This window comes from Corticium candelabrum, chromosome 11 (genome assembly GCF_963422355.1).
Source record: "Corticium candelabrum chromosome 11, ooCorCand1.1, whole genome shotgun sequence".
NCBI classification, from domain to species: domain Eukaryota; kingdom Metazoa; phylum Porifera; class Homoscleromorpha; order Homosclerophorida; family Plakinidae; genus Corticium; species Corticium candelabrum.
The window spans coordinates 3,060,509-3,078,592 of record NC_085095.1 but is presented as its reverse complement, the minus strand read 5'-3'; the positions used below and the strand labels follow the sequence as shown (position 1 = coordinate 3,078,592).

The following is an 18,084-nucleotide window of genomic DNA, read 5'->3' as shown; positions in this document are numbered from 1 at the left end:
TACTAGAGTGACTAGGCTTCTGGAATTCTATATCAATGGTATGTCTCATCTATTTGATCTCCACGTGACTGAGACGTCTGTGGGCACGGATTGTTTAGCTGCCTGATTACTGGCTCTCATATAGAGTAACCTGCACCAAGTTCATAACAATTAATCCACACAGCAGGAAGGTGAGCGTAGTAGCTCTGTGCCTGACAGGATCGAACAACAATGAAGCTCAAATCAAAGGTTAGTTATGATGATTTCTAATGTTGTGGACTGTTAGAGTGATAGGATTATAATTGCTAGACTAGCAGGTATAGACCCTAGCTATACGGTTGTCAAGTAAATACCTGTTTACTTCCTTCATCTTGCTCGTTAAGAGCTGGTAGGATCTACCAGATCTCGACTCTAATAGCAATACAAAGATCAAATCATGTCTGACCCATGCCACATGCAACTTGCATGGTGTAAAGATGAGCTGGGAGCTGGTGCATGCATGCATGTCCAAGAGGCATACAGTAAACTGATACAGTCCGAAGAATTTCATAAAAACGTGGTAGCTAACAGATGCACAGACTCTGCTGCTTTTTCTCACAGATGGACAGTTAGATGCACATTCTTCAAGGGCGACTTGATGGCCATAGTTGATTACATTTATTTCCGTGTATTTTCATTATGGATATAGAAACGGCGGTGCATGGCTGTGCCTGTTTGTTTATTGCAGGTTTGTGGGATCGATGTCACTGTTGCTGCAAGTTTCTGGCTTCTCTGTCTTGCCGCTGTGGGAGGTAACCTCCACGTCGCCACGCCTCTTCCAGTGGCGGCGAGATCATAACCTGATCGGTTTCTCTCGTTGTGTAGTGGCAGCTGATACATTGGACATCAGAGTGACGTCATATTATACCTCTCTGACCCTGACCTGGTCAAAACCTCCTGGAAAGAAAATTCAATCCTATAATATCAGCTATGGGCTTGCCTCTCAATCTACAATAATAGGATATGCTAAACGTGTTAGGGGGAACGAAACTCATCACTTTGTCTCGTTGGATTCACTGACTGCGAATATGACATACAGAATTACTGTGAGATGGCAGACCAATATGACCTTGCTGACAGCACAAACTCTACCATGCAGCTTAGGTAATTACTCAAACATACAAGAAATGGGACAAGTAGACAGACAGACAGAGAGACAGACTGTTTTATTTTCATAATTTCTCTAGTATAGTACACAACTAACCAAAGACCAGTTCAACTCTGCAAAATGATCTTTAAAATAGACAGACAGACAAATTGTTATATTTGAAACCTTTACTCGACAATTGCTAACTTTATACGAGATTTAAACAAAACAGTCAGTAAACAAAATGTTGAATGTCTCTATCATGTATAAAGTCGTCAAAATTGGACATAGACAATGTGGCCAGCTTTTCAAAAATCACGAGCATTGAAAGACTGTACAACAATAGACATTGTATCCTCCATCTGTCTCTAAAATCTGTTTCATTGTTTCTCCTGTTTCCATCCATTGACTTCTTCGAGGTTCTGTTGAGATATGCTCTTCACCCATACGGCCCCAGAAGCCAAAGTGCTCAAAGACGATGAGAATGTATGGTGTATTGAACCCTGATTGAGACTGCTGTCATTTCTATTGTCATTTTTCTTTGTTCCCTTAACTCAACTGCGTAGCATGATTTCTCTGCAGCAGGTTGTGGTGTCACAAGAAAGTGGATGAGCCATTGAAATATCCAGATGTGTAGTGGAATTCCTAGACCCAACTTGTTGGGGAATGCTTAATTTTTAACTCATCTAAACATCAGACAGACGGACAACAAAGACAGCTATATAAACAGACAGACAGACAGACCAGTGGACACACAGATAGACAAGAAATGTAGAGACCTATAGAGACAGCATTAATCGGATATACAATGATATGCAATTACACAACTGACTCATTTGTTACAATTTAGGGCACACAATCAAGGTCAATGTGAAGAATGAATCTCGACTCAATTACAAGAATGAACCTCTACCAATGTCAACAGTAAATGTCAGTTGGTCTCTGGAATCTACCAAGACATCTAACACTGTTATTAAATACCGAGTAACAATTAGAAACTCTAGAAGTAGGATCGTCAACTCTAGTTTCACCACACCAACAACCCACAGCCTTCTCATTGAGCTCAATCACTTCACACATTACACAGCAACAGTGCAAGCATATTCAAACTGTTCTGTGCATCTTTTATCAAAGACACATGCTTTCCTAACAGATGAAGGATGTAAGTGAATGCTGATGGCATCTCCACATTTGGTATCATCAGAAATGATTCATTTGTGCTGTTGCAGTGTTAGCATTGCCTTCAAACTTCACATTCGTTGGACACACACATAACGCCGTGCAAGTCTCTTGGCTACCACCGTCGCAACCGAACGGAATCGTTCGAGGTTACACACTGTCTTATGCAAAAGCCAATTGCAGTCTGGGCCACACATATGTGGAAGACGCTTCTAGTTGGGTAAAGATAGCAGCAATCAATGCAACCGACAGAGTGTATACTATCACCGGACTCACTCCAGATACGTGTTATGCCTGTCTTCTTGCTGCCACAAACAAGTATAAAGGCTATGATACACACCTGGATGTGTACACCGATTATGGTACAGTATTTCACTACAATTTGCCTTGTCATATCATCAATTTGTATATCTGCTTTCTAGCTCCTCTTGCCAAGCCTTCGGTAGATATAACAGTGTTGAGTATCAATTTGGTAACCATCACATGGGCTACTCCAGATTATCCAGATGAGAGTACACTGTTGAGTTTCCTCATAACTGTAAAGGATGCCGAGACAAGTGGGTGGAATTCCAGCATTTCATTGCATCTTGCCAATCTTTCGTCTCTCAGCTACAACATCGGTGAACTCGCCTTGAGACCATTCCATACATACAGCGTAACAGTGAAAGCTGTTTCACAGACAGGAGGACAATACTCAAGCGTCAGTGGTCCATACTCATTCCGTACACCTGAAGACAGTACGACTATAAACATCCTTACATATCCCTGTATACTTTCTTATACATTTGTCTGGTTAGTTCCAGGAGTTCCGATCAAACTGGAGGCCTCCCAAACACGTAGACAATTGAGTGAGGCTTTTTTAACTTGGGAGCCACCGCTAAATCCAAATGGCATCATAACACATTATGAGATAGAGACAATAAAAACCACATACACGTTGGAGAGAAATGGTGAGCTTCAGGTAAGGATCGTAAGACAGATTGCGTTATTCACTTATTCTATATTTATGTGACTTGTAGATGAGTCAAGAGTCAGATTTTTCAATCAAAATGATGAGCAATGATGTCAACATTAGTTTGCCTCTAATGCCTATAAAAAGCCGTTCGATCCATAAAGTAATTCATCTCCCAGATGCAACTGACTTTGAGTATGAGTACTCATTTAAAGTAAGTGTAGCTTAGAACATCGTGTATTCTTTACTTAATCTCAATCACCCCATTAGGTCAGAGCATTCACCTCTGTTGGTGCTGGCAACTATACTAGCGAACAGAGCATGGTTATACACGGTGATGGTGAGTCAACATGGTCCACAGCAATTACACTGTGATGTACTTGATTGATGCTATTTCAGGTCCCACTCCTCCTCGTCTGTTGTCTGTCTCTCTTGACGAGCCATCATCAACCGCTACAGTACAATGGATACGTCCGATAGCCGGTTTCTCATCATTGGGTCAGATGTACTATTGGTACCTGGCAATCTATGCTATAAAGGAATATAGAACAGAATTAGGAGAAACTAAAGTATGTCACATCATCTTCATGCATCAGAATGCTCCAAACACATAATGTATATAGACACTGAATGATACTCAAGGCATTGCCATACCAGGCAATAAGGTGGAGACAGCGCCGACAAAATACGAAGATGTCAAATTATATGCAGCAAATTTTTCAAACATTTTTGGTGACATGAACTACTTTGTGTGGGTAATAAAACATTTCCAATTATCACCAACAAGCGCTGCATTATACTCAATAACTGTGAACCCCTTAATTTCAGCTACTAGTTGGAAATGCTGCAGGTGCTAGTCATGAGTCAAATGGCAAGTTATTGGCAATTCGACCAAAGGGTGACAACATACATAGTTTCATAAATCATGGATATCGTCCTGTACAAACGTCTTTGATTTCTGTTTATATCTATAGCACCCCTGTTTGTTGCTGCACCGGATGTACTAGATGAGGGTTTCCAGTCACAGTCTAATGATGACGCAAAAGTTGGAAAAGTGACGACGAGTGGGAGAATGGTACAACTGAGAGCTGTTTCTGGCATCAATGGTGATATCGTAAAATATGCCATTATTGTTCTTCAACTTCCAACTGGTATAATGTCTTGACACAAGCTGCATGCACGTCACTTATTGTGGTGTGTCCGTGTCCGTGTGTGTGTGTGTGCATGCGCATGCACGTGTGTATGTGTGTGTGTGTGTGTGTGTGTGTGTGTGTGTGTGTGTGTGTGTGTGTGTGTGTTTGTGCATGTGCTTGTGCGTGCATGTGGGTGTGTGTGTGTGTGTGTTTGTGCATGTGCTTGTGCGTGCATGTGGGTGTGTGTGTGTGTGTGTGTGTGTGTGTGTGTGTGTGTGTGTGTGTGTGTGTGAGTGTACACATGTGAGGCATGTGACTATATAATATTCTGTGCATGTGCTGTTAGATGAGTCTAAAGCTCTGAGTCAGGCAGAGCCCACCTCGCCATTGAGCTCTGACTACATATTAGCATCAATCAAACCACCATACTTTGCATTCCTTAACAACTGGGCTGGCATTCAGTTCAATGTGCATGACGACAAGTCTAATGACGACGTCAACTCTGTATGTTGGACCTCAATTGTCTGTTCCAATCATACACCAAGATTGATAGTATATTGTGGTTTGTTCAGAACTGGGAATGGTTCGAAATTGGAAAAGAAGATTCTTGTGAGGAAGACAGCATGGCTTGCAACAAACTGCTTTCACCCGGAACAAGTTATAGGTCAGTTCTGCTGCACATTGCCCACAGCAGTTGCATACCGATAACAAATAAGCAAACAAACATACAAATAGACAGGCAAATGAGCACACAAGCCGACAAACGTAGACATACACACGCACGCACGCATGCACACACACACACACACACACACACACACACACACACACACACACACACACAGAAGTGTGCAGAATAGAAGATGCATATCATCTAGTGACTAGTATCTATCATAGTATATATACTGTAGCGACTATGACAGTCAGTCAGAGCACAATGTGAATGAAGTAGCATTCACGTACCTATAGATCGTAGGCAGATACTATACATCATTATACTATAACATGAATTCAAACTACAGACTCTAAGTGCCTGTCTGTGTCCACACAGAGTGATGCTTGACAGCTAGGAAATTATGCACATCACAAGTACAGTCAGTAAGGATACGCACTGTACCATAAATTACATGTGCATAAACTTTCTACCTTTGAATAGTTTTTATTGAAGTTGAATATCTTGCTACAATGGTAGATAAATAAATACATATTTATCCAGAACACTCTCTGTCTTCCAACGGGTAGTTACAATTTTTAATATGAAATAATTCAGATGGCATTCCTACCACACACTAGAAGAATCAAGATGATTGCCGTGGTCCGCCTAATTATTCTCTGACGTTCGATAGGCTCTAATACATACACATTAACTATACCTTCAATACTCCATCAAAATATGTTGACTACTTTAAAACAGTAGACAAAATGATTCTGGCATTTGACAAATATCGATTGCCTGCAAGAGTACAATTGTTTGATATAATTTCTTTCTTATGTTTATGCCGTATTACCTCACATGCAAAGGCAGGGTTCTTATTAGAATATTTTGGCACAGTCAGTACTAGTTATTCTGACCACGTTGTCCCTCTGGTTTCTGTCATACTAATGCGACTGTAGGATTATCAGTGGCAAATGGACAATGACCCGTGTGAGTGTGTGTGTGTGTGTGTGTGTGTGTGTGTGTGTGTGTGTGTGTGTGTGTGTGTTGGTCAAAAACTTAGTGTGTCGGTTTATTGGATGTCGGATTATCGGATGTTGGAATAACAAGGTCTGACTGTACTATGTGCCTTTGCACAGCGTGGTTAGGTAATAGGGTAGAAGCCACGAAATTTCCTGGAAGATAGCAGACAAAGTAAGACATCATACATTTCTGATAAATGTTTGCAGCATGTGTAAGTGATGCAAGAGAGCCGTTGCCAACTGAAATTTATCTGAGAGCAACCAAATCAGCACCAGAAATACGGCGATCAGTGATGTCTTCCATTGCCTTCAATCCTCCAGGAAACTCCATGGCTCCTAACCTATTCCCTAACCACACCGTACAAAGGTACATAGTACCAAATGTTCTAATAAGAGCCCCACTGTGCTATGTGAAATACTATGGTGTCAACTGATCATTCCCACTGATATACATACATCCCATCACGTTGAACCCCAATACTAATAAAGGCCAGACCAACTAAGTTCTGATGCTCGGATATTTCGACATGAAACCTGGACCAACCAATCAAAATAAAATAAATAAAGTAACGATCATGCGACATTTTGAGCATGATCAGTTTTCATTGCACTGCAATGCATACAAACGTGAGACAACAAAGTGGACACCAAAACAAAAGTCGCCGATACCGACCGGAACATGGAAACAGTCACTTGGACCACATGCACTGTTACACTTGTGAAGTCATTAATACATGGTCGTATTACCTTGCATGATGTATACACTACCAAGTCATTTACAGCAAGTGCGATATTATTGCATGTATGCACATCAAATTTTATTTTTGTTTTGGTCAAGCTTAAACTGGACCGGCGAATCCGAGCATCAAGAAATTCAATTGGTCTGGCCTAACAGACAGACAATGACTTAACACATGTAGTAGCTTGCACTAAAGGTAGCAAATAGATACACATTCAACACAAATACGTGTTAATGGCAATTTCCCTTCTCAGATTCAAACTGCGAGCGTATGTTGTATACAATGAAAGTGCTCCAAACGAAGGTGTCTACACAGACAGCGCCTATTCGGAAGCCTGTTCCACTAAGCGTAAGCTGCTATTAGCACCAGTCTGATCCCTAGTCATGTCACATAGTCTTGCGTAACTAATACGCATGAAATGTAGGAGATAATACGAATGGACAAATTGCACAGTTGGCAGTCGGGTGTCTGATATTCGTCATCATTGTGATTGGTCTCGTGTTCGGAATCAGAGCAAGGACTAAAGTCAAGGTAAGTGCGAGTGTCTGCCAATAAAGAACAGTTTGAGACTGAATGTATACGATGTGTAGAGAATACAGAAGAGACGGAGATCCTTCTTGGCATTCAAAGTAGGTTGACTATTTCTAATTGAATATCTGTTATATACACAACACGTCGTCTCTGTTTTCTCAGAAAATAGAAGGTGCAAATTCGTGCAGCTTTTCCTACCCGAAATCTCCTCCCTCTCAGGACAGCATCGACTCGTGGTCGAAACTATAATCAACCTCAGCTCTACCAGACTCACAAGAACTCGGAAAATGTACATACGTACTTATCACGTGACACAGACCAATACATCATTTACATACAATAATGTGACATATCAAATTGAGTTAATTGATATTAATGTTACCTTGGATGCGACCAGTCAGTCTGCGTCATCAGTCATAGTCGGCATACCTTCGTTCACTGCAGCGTTCTTCTCCACGGAAAGCATCAGAGGATGCTTGTTATCCGATCTCTCTCGCATGCCGTAACCACTTTCGATTTCATGCTTCACAATACGTCCACTGAGCGGTCACAACGGCTTCTCGATGTCAATTTCGCGTTCTCGTTCATCCACGCTCGTCCCCGTCGCTCGCTTGTTTCATTCAAACGCGACGTCGTTCCTCTCCCGCTGGGGTGTTTCACGCGCATGCTCAAACGGTCCTTTTCGTGTAACAACGTAAGAGAACGCGGTCTCTACCCTATTCAAGGCATTCTCACCACAGTAAGTCACTCGACAACATTCTCGTTGTCCTAACTAGTCGTCTCGAGCTAAATCGAGTAACTAACGCGGGTTTCTTCGTTTTGTCCCTTCCAGGGGCTCCAGTCGAGATATCTCGTCGCCCAACGCGTTTTGAAGGTAGGCACGCGCGTTCTGTCGCCACCTCTCTGCACCTGCATTCACGCTCGTTGCGGTTTCCCGGTATAGGACTCTCCGCGCACGCCATGACCGTTGACGTCACGGACAGGAAGTGCCTGCTCTAAGTTACTAACCACTCTCGCTCGCCTCACGTTCTCTCTCTCATCCCATCGTTGCGAGACGCTCCGCTTGCACAGAGCGACAGCTCGCTCGACGACGCTTACCTACGCGACGATTGCGTCTTTGCTTCGTTTCTCACTTCATCCGGCTTTTCTTGTCGCCGACACACAAAGCGTCACGCGACCGTCGAGGAATGAATTCGCCGCCAGGACCGTCGGCTAGAGCGGCGCCGCACCACGACGGCGGAGACGCGAGCGGGTATAGCGGACGGACTTTCTTGCCGTCGAGCGCAAGAGCGAGAGGCCCGACAGCGGCACACGGAGGCGAAACTTACCCAAACGGAGGAGCGGTGATGAAGGCCGGAGGCCCGTACGTCCAGCATTACAACCTAGACGGTCACGCGGCTCGTCTTCCGGGCTTCCCAGATTTGGTGAGGCCATTTTCGTCGTTTTCTTTCCCTTTTTTGCTTGTATTCTCGTTTTTGGTTTTGTGTCATTCTCATTCCAGGCGGCGTGTCGGTATGTCGATACTCCGCCTGTCGGACTGTCGTACGGTCAGCATTTTAGTGGAGGGTCGCAGACGAAGGAGAAGAGTCAGGCGAAGAGTGGGAAGAAGGTAGAAGCAGAAGGGGTGAGTGTGTGTTGTCTGTGCGTCTGTGCGTCTGCTGTTGTGTAGCACAGTATGTTGGATCTGTCGGGCGTTGTGTTGCTTGTGCGCAGGCGCAGGAGTCGGCTGTTGGATTGCCGGCTGGGTGGAATCCGTCGGGTGGACGCACGCAGATTAATGGGACAGTGGTGTCTTCATATCGTTCGTTTGCAAAGCGGCCGGGTTATGAGCAAGGGCGTGTGATGCTTCTACAAAATCAGATGAACCATGAGAGCTCAGGGGGTCGTCCTCAACATGCAGCCTCAGAGCAGTATCATCGACCCTCACAAGGGAACACGTTTTGGAGTGGGAAGGAGTATCCGTTTCAGTCTTCATTGGGACACAACTTTTTGAAGGATTACCCGTCGCCGCAGTCGGAGACTCCAACTCCTCAGTTGTCACAATCATTGCAGAGTCAGGCTCAAGGTCAGGCGACTTCGACTCACTCTGAAGTGAGGACGTGTGGGGAGAGCTCGGCCGAGCAGCTTGTCAATCAGAGTAGGAACGGACCGGTCGGATCGACTGTCAATCTGAACACTGTGATGAGCACGAAAGGAGGTGATGTGAGTATGGTACAGCCGGATAGTTCTACAGGCTCCTTGCAGTTGCCCGACTCGACAACGGGGACCGAATGTGGTAACACAAAAGACGAAAACAAAATCAATCGATCGGCTACAGAGTCGCCTCCCACGCCTAGACTAGTGATTGCAACGTCGCCGCAGATTTCAATGCTTAGCGGCTCATCAGAATCAAAGACCAAGAATGCAGGAGTACATGTGAGTAGTGCAACATCGATTTTGTATATGTTGTTGTTGTCAGTGTTTTTTGTCTATAATTAGTTGATTGCCAAACAGGGAGATGTTTCCTATCTCTATCAGTTGTCCGATGATCCTGCAAGGAAATTGTTTGTCGATAAGTTGATTCATTTCTATAATTCGTCAGGTACGTACTATTGAAGTGGATTCCTTGGGGTGTGTATGGCACATCAAATTATGTTTGTCTTTAGTGAACACGGCCGTGCATTTGCCTGAATTTTGGGGTAAACCGTTGGATCTCTACACGTTGTATCAAGCGGTGGATGAACATGGCGGACTTCAGCAGGTTTTAATTGGTTTTGTTGATTTGATGTGTCAATCAATTAATGTCGAATGTTTGCTGCTCGTGTTGCTGTCAAAGTTGTAAGTATCGTTTTTGTTGATTGGTTTGTGATTTATTAATTAATTCTACCTTTTGTTGAGTGCTCAGTCATCTCCATATCACTTGTCTGTTCATACACCTGTCTGTCTGTTTGTTTATCTTTCTGTCCAGAGGAGGTAGGTCGCTAGTTTGCTTTAAAACCGCGCCTACAAATCTTTTAGTTTGTACCGTAGTCTGTAGAAAAGAATTTGATTCCTAAGTGAAGGTCTTATTGCTTGTCTGTATTATAACCACAGCATTCAGAATGTTTGAGGTATTATAGCGATGTAGAAATGGTTCTACTGCGTTCCACCTTTGTTCAGTCTGTATGGTTATCGATTTCATAACGGATTCCCTTAGAATGTACAAGGAACAAAGATGTATCGCTATCCTACAAATACATAAAAGAAAGTGAAAGGTACTGAGCTGCTGTTGGCATCAGCTAAGGATGAATATTGTACTAGCGCTCATGACCTTCCACGCCTACACGTTATTCGTTCATCAGCAAGTTGCCAGTTGTCAGATAAGGTTGTCTTCCTCTGATGGCTTGAAAGACAGTATCACTAATCAAGGAGTATCAATCAGTGTCTCGAGACCTTGTTCTGTTTCTTTGTAGTTCTTTTGTCACAGGCAGTATGCGTGGAGACCAGATGATCTATTATTAACAGCTATTCCAGATATCAATATCCGGTTCATCTATCTGGTTGCATGGCCTCTACTAAGCCAAAACGAAGTCTTGAACAGTCCTCTCTTACTGGTCACACAACGCATGCAGCTGAAAAGAAGGCAGGTGTTAATCCTAGTTTGAGGAGACGGCTCTACATCCAGTCGCCTGTCGCTCGTTTCAATCATGGTTGATAGAGGAAGAAAAGCTCTAGTCACTTTTCGTGTCTCTACATTGCTAGGAACTTGACTCAAGGTGGCCAATGTATCAGGCGAGTCATTCGTTGTAGGAGGAAGCATTGAAATTTCCGTGTGATTGACTCGGCGGAAGCAACCACGAGTCAGTGAAATGTTCAAAACAGGAAAACAAGGCAAATTGTAGTATATAGATTCAAACGCTTGAAGAACGACAACAACAACCATGTCATCGGAAGTTGCTCGGAGGCAAACCAAAGACGAACTGACTACGTTGCACGACAAACATACAGGGCCTTGAAATTCGCTATTTGTCAGCTTCCATACCACCCAAAATTAAAGCACTCTAGTGTGCTACCTTCTCTGCTTTCTGTCAAAGAACATTTACTGCAAACATCCATGCTAATACAGATAATTTATATCATTAACTAAGAGTCCAAGATAAGCGACGACAGTGGTCTGTCCGTCTGTCTGTCTGTCTGTCTGTCAAAGAACATTTATTGAAAACAATTAACGCTAATACAGAAATGACTACGTATATGACTAAGAGTTCAAATAAATGGCCATAGTGGTTGTAGAAGAAAAACTCTAATGTACAGCGTGTTACCAAACTGGACCCCCTCCTGTCGTGCAAGTAATGAAGTGGTATCCATCAGTGTCCAGTGTCTTTCTGCAATTGCATTCAATTATAGACTGAGGCAGTGGCAAACGTAGCTCGAATGTCATTAGTGCTGCCAAATGGAATAATCCAGGAGAAATTGCAAGCTTTCTTGAGGTGGGAATAGCATCTAGCCAAGCTACTGAGTTCTTTCCTTCTGTCTGTCTGTCTGTCTGTCTGTCTGTCTACTTGTCTGTCTGTTTGTCTTTGTTCATGCTTGTCTATGATTTTGTATGCTTTGTTGACTCGGGGGCCTGGTCACAGATATTGTAACAAGGTCAACAACCTTTTTAAATATGGTTAATTACATTTTGTGTACGCATGTTGTTTAAAAATATTTTCTTACCTGTAATGCAAATATTAGTCACTGACTGTCCCATATTCACTTCTAGAGACTTAGTACACTGTTGACGTACGTGTGAATAGCCTATGCATGCAAAATTTGTAGCACACTGAATGCATTTGATGTAATAGCAAGTGTTTGGACAGCAACAAATGATGTGACATCGCTATGTCTTTTTTTGAAAACTGTCAATATTCTGTATCCTGGTCATAAACGAATCTGCTTGGACATGTGCTCTCTCGCGGGGTTTTTTTTGCCGCGTGTACATACCAATGCACCGCTGTGTACATTTGTAATTACACTTCAGTGACGGAGCCAGATCCAAAGTCAGCTGCTTTGGAGAGCGGAGATATGGTCCACAGCAACAGTAGTACCTCACTTTACAACATTAGTCACTGATCGCTTGACACCCGCATAGCAGACTAGTGTGCACTAGCTGTGAGCCATTCCATCATGAGTGAACATAGTGTGTACTGTACCTGTCTAGTACTACTGTACAGTACATTAGCTGAACTTCCCGATTACAAGGATACTACACAACTTCAAACAATCAAAGATTGGCAGATACTCTGATAAAGAAATAGACCACTCTCTTTTGCCAGCTACTTTGCTTGCGACTTTTGTGTATGCCTGGCTATGCCTGTACACTGGCTCATTGGACCAATCAGCCCCTTCTTTAAAGGGGCACTTCACCGGTCCATGCGTCTCTGACTTTGCCCTCGGCGCTAAACGTTTCTGGTCACACATCAAGTTGGGAAGTTTGGCGCTATCTCAGAGTAAACTTGATAGCGGAGCATTGTGGTAAGATTAGAAAACAAAAACGTACGAGGTGGTTTTCCGAGTAACATCCACTACATACAGCTATGGTTCGACAGTAGATTGAAGGTGCTTGGTGTCACGTGATTATGCACAGTGACGCACGTTCCAAGTCTTTCGCATCGCAGAAGCAATTTTGTACTGTACTATGGCATCCTTTTGTAGGAAGAAACATGGAGGAAAATGCAAAGGACCGAGCTATTGCAAGTTGTTTAAGACGATCCATGTAGAGTCTACAACATATGAACGACTGAGTCACTTAGGAACTGTAACTTGTTCCCTTTCACTGCCAGAGTCACCTGAAGCGTCTAGATCCGTCTCAAGACCAAACCAATGCGCCGCACAACACAGCAAGCATTCTGTTTGCTTCCCAATACCTGAACGTATGTTAATGTCTACTGAACATGCGTCAATCAGTGAAATGTTCCTTTAATTATGTATTAATCAATCTCAAAGTGATGTCATGGTAAGAGTCTTGTAGATGACAATGCTATCCAGAAACGTTCATAGTTGGTGAAGTTTGCAAATTGTGGCGACTAGCAAGGTTTGGAATTTAGTTAAGCAATTTAGAAGGTGTCATGTTGTGCACGCTCATGCACTTCCTGCTCGTCGCATCCAAACTAGCCACCGCAGTAGTGATAATCTCCCTGTTTTTTCTGAGCTGCCTTGCTACGACAGACTTGGCAATAAACTTACTGCTGTGCTGTCTTGTTGGTCAAAATCTATCCGATCAAATTCGTTTCTTCATTTCACCACGTTGTAGACTCTCTCCCATTGTATGCAATTGTTTCATGGGAGTCTTTCTTGTGCTGAGGCAAAGCAGTTTGACTGCTGTTGCTCCTCATTGCTCGTGTCTGATGCCCAGCATTTGTGCTCCAGGCTGCTGATCTTCCCATTTGTGTAACAGGTTGCTCTGTCTTCCATGGGGTAATATCCAGGTTGTGTGGAGAACATTGTCTGAGAACGTTATTCACACTTATCCTTCTTCACACTTTCCTGTCAGGTTGTGATCTCTAGATGTTGAAAGACGACATAGACCATGTGCACATGTAGAAGACTACCAAGTGATGAATGATCTAGTAGAAGGCACTATATTCGGTGCCCATCACTCCCATTTATTGGTATACTCAGGCACAAAAGAAAGGCCTTTGGGAGGTAATATGCACTTTTATGCCGGATAGTTCTAACCTTGAACTAGGGAACGACAAATGTTGCACACCTGCATTTACACATGATATGACAGACTTTGCAGTGAGCAGTTGACATAGCAAATCATCTCGAATGTCTAATCACACAATGCACATTTAGTGAGATACGTTAGGACAGATGGTTTAGTCAGCAGTAGTTATTGTCAACATGACTGTGACAAGCATACTATGTAGTACTCTCGCTACGGTAGCGTAGCATGTTTGAACGCTTTACTCAAGCACGAAAGCACAGCACAATGAAAACACTAGCAGACAAAGCATAGCATACGGTAACACAATAGTGCAGCAAGAACGTAAGTAAGTGTATCTTATCTTCCAGAGAGCAGAGCTTAGGTATGAGGTTTATACCAATGGGGCTGCTTGCTGTCCTGTGTACGTAGAAACGAAGAAAGATTTAGTAACTTCATTTGGAGCGCGCCTTCAAGAGGGTGTGTCGCAATTAGAATCCTCACTTTCCCAACTCTGGCCATGTGCATGCACGTAGCCAAGTTCGTTTTGTCACATTGCACTGTGTACTGTAAACAGCCTAGTGGGAGACCTTGCTGATGCTCAGGAAATTTGTTTGCTCATCATGGAGAGGTCTACTGACCAAGGTTGGACCATAAAACCAAAAATTCATGCAGTGATTTAGATTTCTGGGTCTGTTTGTGTGTCTGTCTGTCCAACTATCTGTTTGTCTCTGTCAGTCAGTCAGTCAGTCTGTTTGTCCATTTGTTTGTCTGTCATTACCACCAATGCTATTGTGCGACCAAAATATCATTATGCAAATTAGATTTGCCTTGTGCTTAGACAATGTCCCATGTGCATGCATATTCATTCCATCATTCGCTCACTATTTTTTCATAGATCCGTGATCCCAGATTGTTTCAATCGCTTGACACCAAAAAAGATAAAGCCATTTTCTCCCCACACTTATAGATGAAGTTGAACAGGCAGCAAATCTCCTCTATGCATAGAGGCTTTCTCGTTGTAGTCATCGTTATAGTGGTTGTTGATTGGTCAATAAAAACTGTTACCAGCAGTATGAATTTCTGGTTTACGGTATAATTATCACAAAACTATACATTTAATTGAGTATAGCCTGGTTCACAATATTGATGTTGATGCCAATGCCAACACTAGAAATGAATCCGATTCTAGCGTCAGCGTCAACATCAATGTATGCCGCCTCTGTCGAGGCGTTGTCTTTGAAGTTTGATGCTCAGCTGAGCGTCAGCGTCATATTGTGAACCAGACTTAAATTATTATAAGTACAACCGGTTGTGGGTTTACGACGGTAGATACTATGAGTCATGCCAACAGAATGACTAATAGCTTGTTTGTAGTCTGATTTTCTGTTTGTCGTGTCTGTTTGCTCGCTCGCGTGTTGGTTCGTGTTCAACATGCGACTGACCACACATCTAAGCGAATTTTCTGTGAAGGTGATAACCAGCAGACTGTGGAGGAACGTTGCCACGGCACTGAAAGTCGACACAAACCAAGACCATTCGTCGACACTCTACAAGCACTACTTGACGTACCTCTTACCATTCGTATGTCAAGAACAGGGACTCGACATGAGCATCGAGACGCTCCGACTACAGCAAATCGAAATAGAACACGGCGAAGACAGAGACGATGTTATGCAACAAGCAAAGGAGGGATCGTCTGCGGAGCTGGAACCGATATTTGATGACTTCAATCTCGTTAATTCGACATTGAGCGGCAGTACCGGCAATCTGGCGGATGCCGATCTTCCACTGCCATTCGATTTGACCGCCGAAGATCTGAAAGAAGTCGAATCTTTGTTCGACTCGTCGCAACTTGACTTTGACAAACCGGCAGAAATGATGCTACCACCTGTACTCGAACCTCGTGCCACTCACTTGTTTCAACAACAACAACAACAACAACAACTACAACAACAGCAGCAGCAACAGCAGCAGACGTCACTTGTGGCTGCTTTACGTAATCGGGTTGCGCCGTTGGGTACTACGCCATGGAGTCAACATCAACAGTACAGTCAACCTGCAATGGGTAATTCGTTACCGCCTAACCCTCCAACCGGTATGTATCGGCACAGACCGTATCAGTCGTGGCCCGGGCGGCCGCGTCATCCACATCCGGTCGAGCAACAGCGATACGCGTTTGCCAGGGATCGACATCTCGTTCCACATCCTGGTCAACAACACCGCTTATCTCATTCGGAACTGTTGAACGCGCTGCAACGACGATATCTGGGGAATCAGTCTCAGCAGCATCAGCACGTACGGCATGTGACTTCCGTGGCGGCTCCCGCAGCGGCTGCAGCTCGTGCTCCGATGGTCAGACCGACGGACGTGTGGCATCCTCCGACTCCTCCATCGTATCGATTTCCCGGCGAACGATTAGCGGGATCGGTGATGCAGAATGCCCCTTCGTTTCCCTCTTTACCGTCCGTTCCTCGACCTGATGTTTTGTCTTTCCAAGAGAGGCATAGACTGCAATCGCCGGCTCTACCACGACCACCTGTAGATGCGTGGAACAGTTCTGCGTCGGTACCTGTTCCGAGGCCGCTACAGGGTTCAATGCAAGCGTCCGAGATAAGTCACCCGATGAGTAGTGGTGATGTGTCTATGGATCAGTCGATGATGTACGACACTTCAGATGAGTTAGAAAGGAAACGGTTGGAGGACAAAGACATTCTCGACAGCCAATACAAATTGGAATTTCCACCCGATTGTGTCGAAGCAACTGAACCAGTGTTCACGAGCAGACACAAAGTTACGGCTCAGAGTTTAGGTGAGTGATTGAGAGTCGACAGCGACTGTATGCCTATTTTGTTGTCTTATTTGTACTTTTATTATTTATGTTCTTTGTTTATTTTATTTATTTATTTTATTTTAGCCTTCACCGAAAATTAGCTGATTGGGGTAACCTGTGGCCCGTGTTTGGAGGACCGCTGAGCTTTTTCTATTTAACTATGTTTTCTGTTGGCCTGGGCATATCCGGGGCACGAGTTTTGAAATATGGCAAGATTCTTTATGTGCCTGGAGACTGTAGTCTTTGTGAGATGTGGCAGGAGGTTGGATTTGGTGATCGAGTAAACATTGTACTCAGCATGCAAACTGCGACCACAGACACTTTCTCCAAACAAGACGTTTAGGCCTGGTTCACAATATGACGCCGACGCTGAGTTGAGCGTCAAACTTCAAAGAAACCACCTCGACGTCGGTGGCTTCCTTTGATGTTGCCGTCGACGTCGGCGTCAATATTGTGAACCAGGCTTTAGTTAGATGATGATTTTAAAAATTTTAAAACTCCACTCACCCATCTTTTTCTGCTGCATGTTACCCCAATCAGACAATTTTTCAGTGTGTCCTTATTTATTTTATTTAGTTTGCTTTATTTATTTTATTTATTATAGTTTATGTATTTTATTTATTATTATTATTTATTTTATCATTTTGCTTGTTAGGTCGGTTGAGTCCAAGACAGATTATTTTGTCACTCAAGTCGGGCTTGCTGTCGGAATGTACGTGGGTGTTGGATGCTCTCAACATTCTATTGTACGACGATCAGACGATGCCGTTGTTCCATCTCTCTCGGCATCCTCGTCTGCTCGATCTTCTTCTCGATCACTTCTATCGCTGTCTGGAAACCGTGTTTGGGAGGTGTCTGAGTCAGGGCGAAGGCGATCGGATGGATTGGAGTGGAGCGAAAGATGCCAACTGGGATGGGTGGAATGATGATTTGGAACACGACGCCTCCCACACTACGGGTTACGTTCAAACTCACTTTGATGCAGATGGTACACTAATGTCCGATTGTTTGTCGAGGAGTTGGCCCATAGTTGATATCTCCAAGTTACCCCCTTGTGATGATGATGATGTAGGAAACAGAGATGTTGAGTTGCACTCGGATGTTGTCTGTAGAGAAGACGATCCATTTACAACCGAGACCGACGCACAGACGAACTTGGGGCGACGGTGCTGTTGCATCTCGAATATCGTTCGAAGTCTTAGCTTCGTTCCCGGCAATGACGTGGAACTGTGTCGGCATTCACGATTTCTGCATCTGATCGCGCAAGTGTTGTCGCTGCATGTTGAAC

General features: G+C 43.7%; 2 protein-coding genes and 1 long non-coding RNA gene across 5 annotated transcripts in view; 2 read left to right on the top strand and 1 right to left on the bottom strand.

Moving 5' to 3' along the window:
* The first annotated feature begins 99 nt into the window (after positions 1-99).
* Positions 100-7,398, top strand: LOC134186853 (phosphatidylinositol phosphatase PTPRQ-like). Of its 2 annotated transcripts, XM_062654926.1 has the most exons (17): positions 100-228; positions 707-770; positions 844-1,122; positions 1,956-2,267; positions 2,335-2,646; positions 2,707-3,021; positions 3,082-3,245; positions 3,304-3,450; positions 3,507-3,576; positions 3,636-3,805; positions 3,860-3,991; positions 4,065-4,134; positions 4,211-4,387; positions 4,716-4,873; positions 4,942-5,033; positions 7,040-7,317; positions 7,377-7,398. In XM_062654926.1, the coding sequence occupies exons 1-16, from the start codon at positions 211-213 to the stop codon at positions 7,158-7,160; spliced, it is 2,601 nt and encodes an 866-aa protein (XP_062510910.1). In that variant the 5' UTR covers positions 100-210; the 3' UTR covers positions 7,161-7,317; positions 7,377-7,398. The 2 variants fall into 2 exon arrangements, with proteins under 2 accessions (XP_062510910.1, XP_062510909.1); XM_062654925.1 differs by lacking the exons at positions 7,040-7,317; positions 7,377-7,398 and having other exon boundaries at positions 4,942-7,025.
* On the bottom strand, positions 1,971-7,885 carry LOC134186854 (uncharacterized). 2 transcript variants are annotated; one of them, XR_009971017.1, is made up of 3 exons: positions 7,747-7,885; positions 3,605-3,767; positions 1,971-3,543 (listed from the first exon to the last, which is right to left on the bottom strand). It is a non-coding gene; the product is annotated as an uncharacterized LOC134186854 (long non-coding RNA). The 2 variants fall into 2 exon arrangements; XR_009971016.1 differs by having other exon boundaries at positions 7,700-7,833.
* Positions 7,886-7,989: 104 nt separating this feature from the next.
* The window catches only part of LOC134186852 (AT-rich interactive domain-containing protein 1B-like), an 11,050-nt gene continuing 955 nt past the window's right edge, over positions 7,990-18,084 (top strand). The window contains exons 1-9 of the mRNA XM_062654924.1: positions 7,990-8,056; positions 8,150-8,191; positions 8,261-8,741; positions 8,819-8,941; positions 9,031-9,732; positions 9,796-9,898; positions 9,963-10,057; positions 15,437-16,775; positions 17,452-18,084. The exon at positions 17,452-18,084 is cut by the window's right edge and continues 955 nt beyond it. Of these exons, the coding sequence (XP_062510908.1) occupies positions 8,505-8,741; positions 8,819-8,941; positions 9,031-9,732; positions 9,796-9,898; positions 9,963-10,057; positions 15,437-16,775; positions 17,452-18,084 (3,232 nt within the window). The 5' untranslated portion in view covers positions 7,990-8,056; positions 8,150-8,191; positions 8,261-8,504. The remainder of the gene's footprint in view (positions 8,057-8,149; positions 8,192-8,260; positions 8,742-8,818; positions 8,942-9,030; positions 9,733-9,795; positions 9,899-9,962; positions 10,058-15,436; positions 16,776-17,451) is intronic.

Coding starts and splice junctions, on each gene's coding strand:
- LOC134186853 (XM_062654925.1), top strand. Junction 771..843: donor CTGTCTTGCCGCTGTGGGAG/GTAACCTCCACG, acceptor CTCGTTGTGTAG/TGGCAGCTGATACATTGGAC. Junction 4,874..4,941: donor CTAATGACGACGTCAACTCT/GTATGTTGGACC, acceptor TGGTTTGTTCAG/AACTGGGAATGGTTCGAAAT.